An 8,507-nucleotide genomic window follows, 5' to 3' on the forward strand; every position below is an offset into this window, starting at 1 on the left:
CAAATCTTTGAACTTACATTTTACAAAAGAAGATACATGAAGTGGCTAATAAGCACATACAGAGATGCTCAGCATCACTGGTCTTCAGGGAAATGCACATCATTAAAATGGCTAAAATTTTAAAAAGACTGACACGATAATACTAACCCACAAGGACTCACGACGCCGCTAACTGGAGCGCATAATGCAGTGCACTTTGGAAGGGAGGGGGCATTTTCTCATGGAGTGGCATCTACCCTCCACCCAGGCAGAGCTCCCCTCTGCAGTGACAGGAAGCGCCACTGTGGCCACCTGGAGGTGGAGATTGCTGTGGTGCCCAGTGCTGTGGGTGGCTCACCAAGTTTTCCCGTCTCTTAGTCTTTCTAAAGGGTCACGCTTTTCTTTCCTTAATATTGTCCTTTGGCTTTGTCTGCAGGTGGATCTATCTTAATGACCAGAATTTGTGCATCCCTGCCAGCTCCTCTTTTGTCTACGGAGCTGTACCCATAGGAGCCAGTATCTATGTTATTGGAGATCTTGATACAGGTTAGAATGCTACAGTAATTTTCCCGGAACTGCTTCCTGGTGAATCAGAGGTACATTGTCTAACCTTTGCTTACTTTCGTGATTTAGGTACCAACTACGACTACGTGCGTGAGTTTAAAAGAAGCACGGGGACCTGGCACCACACGAAGCCGCTCCTTCCATCTGACCTTCGCCGCACAGGGTGCGCGGCCTTACGTATTGCAAATTGCAAGCTTTTCCGCCTGCAGCTTCAGCAAGGCTTATTCCGAATTCGTGTTCATTCACCTTGAGGAGGATGCAGAGCAGAAAGCAAGGTCCTGCCCCGAGCGCACCATCACATAGCTGGACGGAAAGGGGAGCAGAGATGCAGCTAAACTTGCTCTGTGTGCTGGGCTGCAGTATGGTAACTCCGCGGGGGTCTTATAGTGCTTAGGAGCTTGAGCTTCTGCTCTTGTTTGGAGACCATGTCACTGCTGAAAGACTGCCTGGGAGGAATCAGTTCCTCCAAGGAGGTGTGTCCGTAAACCGTGGAGCTAGTAAATTATATCAAAAGGAACAGGGAGTGGGAATCGGTATGATGTAAAGTATCCAAGTTAAAACACTAAGGTACGTTTTCCCTGAAGGGAACTCCTGTCTGACTGCTGTATTCAGCACGTGGCTTTGGTAAACAAACAGAAAATCCGTATATGCAAATCAACACATCCAAAAGCATACCAAGATTGCTTTTCTACCACACTTGGAAGGATATATTATGCCTCACCCTGTCCAGTGAATTTGTGCCTAAAATGTTAGATTGGACTCAATGCCAGTTAGTCTCCATTTATTACTAGTGCTCTGTCCTAAGAATCTTTTTAAGACTGTATTATGATGAATTGAAACTGAGATAAAATTTCTCTCTCATGATGTTTTGTCTTAGTCGTGTAAAGATCCAGTAAATTGATTAGTCAGGTCACAGCTCTTGTGTGAACTTCAAGGAAGTTGCTAACTTCTCTCATTTTAGATTAAGATATGTCATGCCATAATTTCTGGGGTAGTACTTTCGGAGTTGTGAAGGATCTCATGCAGTGCCATTCTTCCTTTCCAATCGATCAAACCATTTTATAGCTATAAGTGGATAGGAGATTTTATAAAGGAAAGATCTGAGTCAGATAAATATTAAAGGGTCTGCTATGACTTTAAAAAAAACTGTTCAGATAAAATACATAGGGATCAAAATCTTTTTAATATAATCCGTCTGAAAGCACACAAAGTCTTGTTTACTACTGTTTAGAATTTGAAAATGTGTCTTAGAATGCAAATCTGTGTTGAGAATCTGGTCTTTGTAATAGAGTATTCCCAATGCCGTTCACTGGTAAGAGTTTTAGACAAATTATGCTATGCGTAACGTTTGGCTGGTAGACTAAACTACCTCAACTTAATTTCATTCTGTTCATAGTAGGCCAATTACTCTTTTTCCTCTTTCCCTCCTTTCCTATCACTCATTCCCACCTCCACCCACTCCACCCCACTTCCCAGAGAAGAGTTCTTTCATTAGTGGAACTTACCTTGTAAGATATTTTGTTTTCCATTCAAATTATGCCACCTTGGTGTGAAATCAGGGACTTCAAAGTGTTTGATTACTTCATAGTTCAAATTTTATGCAATATCAAATTTCTTATCAATTTAATATAGAGTACTTCATTTCTAATTGTTTTCTATAACTTTTTTTTCTCTTAGAATATGGCTCTAAGCAGTAGCATTTTGTCTTAATAATTACTAAATGTATAAATACATCCTTTGGTTGTAAATTTGAGAACAGGAATATCTTCCATGTGGGGAATGTTTGTATGCAGTTAACATGCATATGAAACATCGCTTGCATGTTCCCACCCATGGACAGGAAAAAGGGTGAACTCTCTGCAGGTTTTTGTACACCTGCTGGAAGTAAGTTAACACAAAAATCATTACCTAGGGCCAGGCTTGGGGTCCTGAAGGATGTTAGTGCGGCACCTTAACTCCCGGGTGTGGCCAGGAGGTGCCAGGGAAGAGGAGGCATAGCATTTTTATCTTGCGCACCAGAGGCACAGGCCAGGTGTGCCGCGGTCTGCATCCTGGCAAAGGCAGCGTCAGTGCCAGGCCTGGGATTGTAGTGTGTGTCAGCCCACTGTTGTCCGCACGTTCCCATGCTATGTGGCCACCTCAGAGAAAGAGCACTTTCTTTTTACAATTAGATACTAGTTTTGGAGGAAACAATTCACTGAGAAAGTGCATGTGCTTTGGTGGACTCTCGCATTCAGAAGCTGCAGTCGGCACGTTCCAGGGTCCTGACCTGTGTCACAGCCTTGGAGGGCAGCAGTGCTCTTTCTCCAATTCCTGAAGTTTAAAATCCTTCCCAGTCTACGTCAGGCCTCTCCAAGAAGACAATGCGTTATTTAGGAATGAGTGAGTCCTATCGCAGTGTTATCAGTGCCCGCATGACTTGGTCAATTCACTTTAAATAGTTTTTTTTTTTTTAATTTAGTTATTTGACACTGTAGCTGCAGAAATTAGATAATGTTTTATAAAATAAATTTGCCATTTAATATGGGATGCAATAACAAACAGAAGCTGCTAAGTGCCAAACTATTCCTTTAGTGTACATAGATACAGTACTATCGTGTTAAAGCATAGGGCTGTGTTGAATTTTATTATGTTCCAAAATTAATCTTGACTTTTTTGTAAATTACACTTATTTCAGTCTTGTAAATTATAACTCATTTCATGCAGGTTTGTGTTTTAGCATTCCACTTATGCCTTGAAACTTTGTTTCTTGATAAATTTGGGGTGGTTCTTTCTCTTCAAGGCACTTTGACCAGGTGTGTGTTGCCTTTGGCAGCTGAGGATAATCTTACAATTTTAAACACAGTATCTTCGGGGAAGTGCAATTTGTGTTCCTCATCCCACCACAGAGGGAGGCTGACTCGGGTTAGAGGAAGTGGACATTTAAAGGAGCTCCCCTTGACTGCAGTCTAAAGTCGGTTTGTTTGTTTGTTTGTTTAACACATCCAAACTTGGGTCTTTCAAAGATTCAAGTGTTTAATTTAAAATGAAGTGTTTGCTTTTGTGAGTGCTTGTATCCCATGAGAGGAGAAAGTGTGGTGGAGACAAGCGCATGAGCAGCGTGTGCACCGTTGTGTACGCTGGGCCACATGGCTTGTGGGTCTGTGTGTATGTTTACTTTTTGAATTGTGGTTCCAAACTACAATACATTACTGTCTCCTGGTGCTTCAGATAAATTCTTGAGCCTGTTGACCCTTAGTATATACTACTGTGTTAGATTCATGTTGACTGTAAATATGGAATTATTTGTAGTGTGAAATAAGTTTTACTTGGTGTTTGCATTTCTCTTCTGTGGCAGGATCAAAAGCAGTGTTTACCACCCAGGGGTTGGTTTGCTGTAAAGATTTGGCCTAAGAAATTTGGCTTGGTATTTCACTGGTGTGAGGAGTTGGTAACCCCCGTGGGGTGTGCTGAGCAGCGTGTAGTGTGTTGAAGAGGTCTCTACGCTGCACTGTCACTATACTAATGGTACCTCCTTTGTCGATGGTTTGGAAGTGTGATTTTTATGATTTGTAAGTTGGGGAGATTCCCTAGGCCACCCATAGGAACTGCAATCTTTGTCTAAATGTGGCAAGGACAGGACTGAGCTCCGGCAGCTCAGTTGCTCAGGAGCAGTGAGGTAGGTTTCCACGGAAGAGCCCAGCTACCTTGGTCCATTCATCTTCCTACCCAGTCTACCAAATCAGAGACTCCCCGAAGTTTCCCAAGGAGAGAAGAACCCAGCCTGTTAGCTCCCAGGATGCCCACTTTCCTAATGAGAGGTTCCTTGGTCACATGAGGACATTTGATTATCTGGGGGAAGATGAGGTGGCTCTTCCACTGTAAGGGCAGAGAGGCAGTGAAACCCCCAGCTAACTGCCCTGGGGAGAGACAGGCCAGGCTGCTCTCTAGGGCTGCCCCGGAGCCACAGAGACCCTGAGGACAGCAGTGACAGATGGGTCAAGAGTAGCAGAGCCTGCCCCTGGGCCAGTGGACAGATGCTGACTGAGCTGCACCTGGGAGCTTAACCATGAGGCAAGCATCATGCCGCTCTCCCTCTCTAGCTGCTGTATGTGAGCTGCATGAGGACCCTTTGTCATCTGCTGATCTCAATACGTGCCACATAGTAGGTAGTCAGTAAATGTTTGACAAATTAATATTATCCCTGTGACCAAAGTGATGCTCTTCACCACACTGAAAAGTGACTTCCCTGGATTTTAAATGAGGAGTTTTGTGCACAGACAGGCTAACCTTCTGTGGCGCCGGGGAAACTAATGCAGAATAAAAAATGCAAAGTGCCTGATGTGGGTGCACAGCCTGTGTCTCTCTGGTCTGTAGGGTTTTTGAGACCCTAGGCCCAGCACGCCTGACATTCATCATGTTTAGTGTTAAGTTTTATTTATTGCTTTTTATAATGGCACCAAAATCTTTTCCAGAACATACTACTTTGATCCTCGGATCTCTGTGATGGGTAAAGTGTGGCTTCATTTCTCACTTCAGGTTGGAGCAGGAACCAAGGGCAGAAGCCAGGGTTGTGGGTTATCAGTTCACTACTCAGCCTAGTAGACTATTGCTTGATTTTTCTGGGCTTGCAAATATGTTTAATCAAGTGTAGTACACTGTAAACTCCCAGACAGTCCTTTGCAAGTGACACGGGTGTGAGCTGAAAGATCTTTGGTTTTCCTTGTCACCTAGAAGTAAGAAGCATAGGAACTCAACCAGGTTCAGGCACAGAGGTCACGTCTGAGAGAGGCAGGGTGACCTGTGAAGATCCAAAGCTTCCTGAACTTCCCTCTCACCCCAGATACTCAGGCAGGGGAAGGACTCTCTAAGAATGTTGAGGAAAGTGTTTTGCTGGCTTTTAGTAATCCCTGAAGTATTCTCTACAGCTTTTTTAGAAATTATAGGTGTTCATTTTAAGTCTGTCGCAGCACCGTGTTGTTTCTAATAGCTCCATCTAGGGGCCCATGAGGACTTCACTGACGCCTCAGCATCCTGTGGTCCAAGGTGCTCAGTGTAACAAAGTGTTTTGTCTGGTTTTTTTTTTTTTTTTTTTTTTTTTTTCAGTTTTATCATTGAAGTCCTTCAAGAGATTAGACTATAAAATTCTCTTTCTCATGTAAGAGAAAACTATAAACTATATCATGTAGTTATTTAATGAGAAATGGTTGTCTTTTTAAAAAAATAAAAACTATTCTTTTTAAATTGCTACTCAGCTGAAATTTGGCCTAATGATAAATTTTGATACGGTTATCCTCTTTATTAAACCAAGTTGTTGAGTTTCCATTTCTACAAACATTTTGCCCATAGCAAACCTGCATTTTGCTTTTCCACATCACTGTGATTTGAATTAGAGAAGGTGAGGGCAGAAGGGGCCACATCCCAGACTCCGGCCACTGCCCACCTGGGTCAGATGAAGTGAGCACCATCACCAGCCAGAGGACTGATGTAAGTGAATAGCCACTTCAGATCACTTAGATCCCAAGTACATGTGGGTTTATCTCTCTGTCGCTTGGTGAGCTATTTACTTGGCCTTATTTTTAGCCCTTTAGTACAAATCGCAGGTTCAGGTTCCTTACTTTTATTGTTCTTACTCAAAAGATACAAAAAGACAAAACTTAGAACTTGGATTAGGTTTTTCCAGTCATACAATGCACTTCCTGTTTAATCGGGTGAGAATTACCCGCATCGATTCCCGTTCTTTGTGTTCTCAGCTACCTCGCCTTGTGGTGTTGTGCTTGATCCCCTGCCAGTTCAGAAGAATTCCACATGTTCTGCCCTTTAGCAAAAGCCAGAGAGCAAGCAGTGAGTGGCCTCGGGGAGCATGAGTCGCCAGGGCCTGTTTTCCATTTTACTCCTTTTTTAAAAATAGGCACTTTTAATCAGGGGGAGCAATGATTCTCCTAGAGCTACTGCAAAGTGATTACTTGAAACTCGACTTGAACTTCAAAGAGTCTTTAAAAGGCTGTGTTTTCATATAGCAGAAAAGTAGTCTATGTAAACTCCACTGCTGTGTAAAGCAGAGGACTTGGTTTCCATGCCTGTTAGGCTCCGACAGGAAAACGTGTCCTTCTGTAACTGGACACACTGTCTGGAACCTAGGTACTAAGGCTGCTGTTTTTTTATTTCCTGTGAGGTGCTGCTGTTTCCCAAGGCTGTCTTTCCTTTAGTCCTGATAACCCAGGATTTTAAAATGAAACTCTGGGGTGTTTCCCAAGTACAACCCCATGAGGTTGGCCAAACTATATAGAACTGGGTTTTACTTAAAGTCACAAATAATCTGGTTTGTCCCATGTGTTGGCTGATCTCCCTCAACTTCCTCCTGTCTGTGCCTTCACACCAGTGTCTGTCACCTTACCTGCTTCCTAAGTCAGGAGGAAGGGGCTGGGGCTCAGCAGTTATGGACAGACCCTCCCTTCCAGGAGATAGTTCTTTTGGGAAGGAGCTGGTTGGGGCCAATGGAAGGCTTCACTAACCCTTGGTGGCCAAGGTTATGCCTATTTCTGAAGCCTTGCATACACAGAGTGACTTAAGCAACAGTAGAGTCTCTGTCCTTACCCTTGAGTAAGATTTAATTAGTATGCCTGTGCTTCTCAGAGTCAGGGGCTTGCTCCCCCAGGCAGAATGGCAAAGCTTCTCCAGACACAGTGCATGATCTGCAGCAGACACAAGATGGTTCCTGTGAGTGGCCACAAGAACAGTCCGACTCTCTCTCTTTTATTTTGCCCCAAACTCTCTTATTTTAGTAATTTTGAGGAAATCTCAAACCTTTAAATATTTAATCTATGTATTTTCCTGAGTAGTTCTACCATGGAGGGTCCGTGACCTTGGGCAGCACTTTAGCCTGAGGCTCAGCTCCATTTCTTACCTATAGAAGTAGGATGACCTGGGTACGCACCTGTAGAAGTGTGGAAGGAGAGTGCCTGCACAAGGTCATGCCGATTAACGGAAGGGATGGTCCTTGCACACATTGGTGGCAGCTGTCACTGCCCTATTGATTCTGTCAGCTATCAACACAGGAAGTACCCAGAGGCACTGGGTGGGCAGGGGACTGCTCAGTGCTGAATAGCCCAGGCCTCATGGCCTCCTTTATTCCAGTGTCCACCACCAGAGGAGGTGAAAGTAAATGTCTGCTGGGTGCCGTGGCGCAAACCTGTAATCCCAGCAGCTCGAGAGTTCAAAGCCAGCCTCAGCAACTTAACAGGGTCCTAAGCAACTAACTCGGTGAGAACCAGTCTCTACATAAAATACAAAAAAGGGCCGGGGATATGGTTCAGTGGTTAAGCACCCCTGGGTCCAATCCCCAGCACCAAAAAAAAAAAAAAAGTATGTTTTTGTTTATAAAATTACCCACTTTCTGTACCTGTGCCCCCTCTGTCCTTCTTCATCTCTGATACTTATATTCAGGATAATTCTAGATACCTGAAACATCCCACAATATGGGTTTAGAATATTTAGAGTTTTTATAAATAGCCTTCTGTTAAGAATTTGCCTAATGAAGTCCTCCAATAGCACTTAACATTTTTTACCAAAATTGAATTTTTCTTTTTTTTTTTCATTAAAATATCAAAGATAGTGGTCTGTATTGGTCAAACAAACTGGATATTTTCTAGATCTTTGTTTGAAATCAATAGACCTAAACCATGATTTCTTAACTTGGATGTTATGTGAAACTTAAAAACAAGCAAACAAACCAACAAATTTGTGATGTGTGTGTGAGTGTGTATGTGTGTGAGTGTGTGCACTTTTGTACCTTCAAATAGAGAAGGTTATTACCAAAAGTGAACTTCTTTATCCTTTTATAACATCCCTCCCTTCCAGTTCAGATTCTGAGGCTGGTGGGTTTAGCAGTTGTGACGTGCCCAGCTGATGGGGATTTCAGTAAGACATTCGGGGCAAGTTCTTGCTCTCTCTGTGACTAAGAGAAGGGAGTGGGAACCAGGCCA

The 8,507-nt window shown here is 43.3% G+C and overlaps 1 protein-coding gene across 1 annotated transcript in view; it reads left to right on the forward strand.

The window, feature by feature from the left end:
* The window catches only part of Gan (gigaxonin), a 52,130-nt gene extending 49,899 nt beyond the window's left edge, over positions 1-2,231 (forward strand). Inside the window, exons 10-11 of the mRNA XM_077792994.1 lie at positions 416-525; positions 613-2,231. Of these exons, the coding sequence (XP_077649120.1) occupies positions 416-525; positions 613-794 (292 nt within the window). The 3' untranslated portion in view covers positions 795-2,231. The remainder of the gene's footprint in view (positions 1-415; positions 526-612) is intronic.
* Positions 2,232-8,507: the final 6,276 nt, after the last annotated feature.

This window comes from Urocitellus parryii, chromosome 15 (assembly GCF_045843805.1).
Source record: "Urocitellus parryii isolate mUroPar1 chromosome 15, mUroPar1.hap1, whole genome shotgun sequence".
NCBI lineage: Eukaryota > Metazoa > Chordata > Mammalia > Rodentia > Sciuridae > Urocitellus > Urocitellus parryii.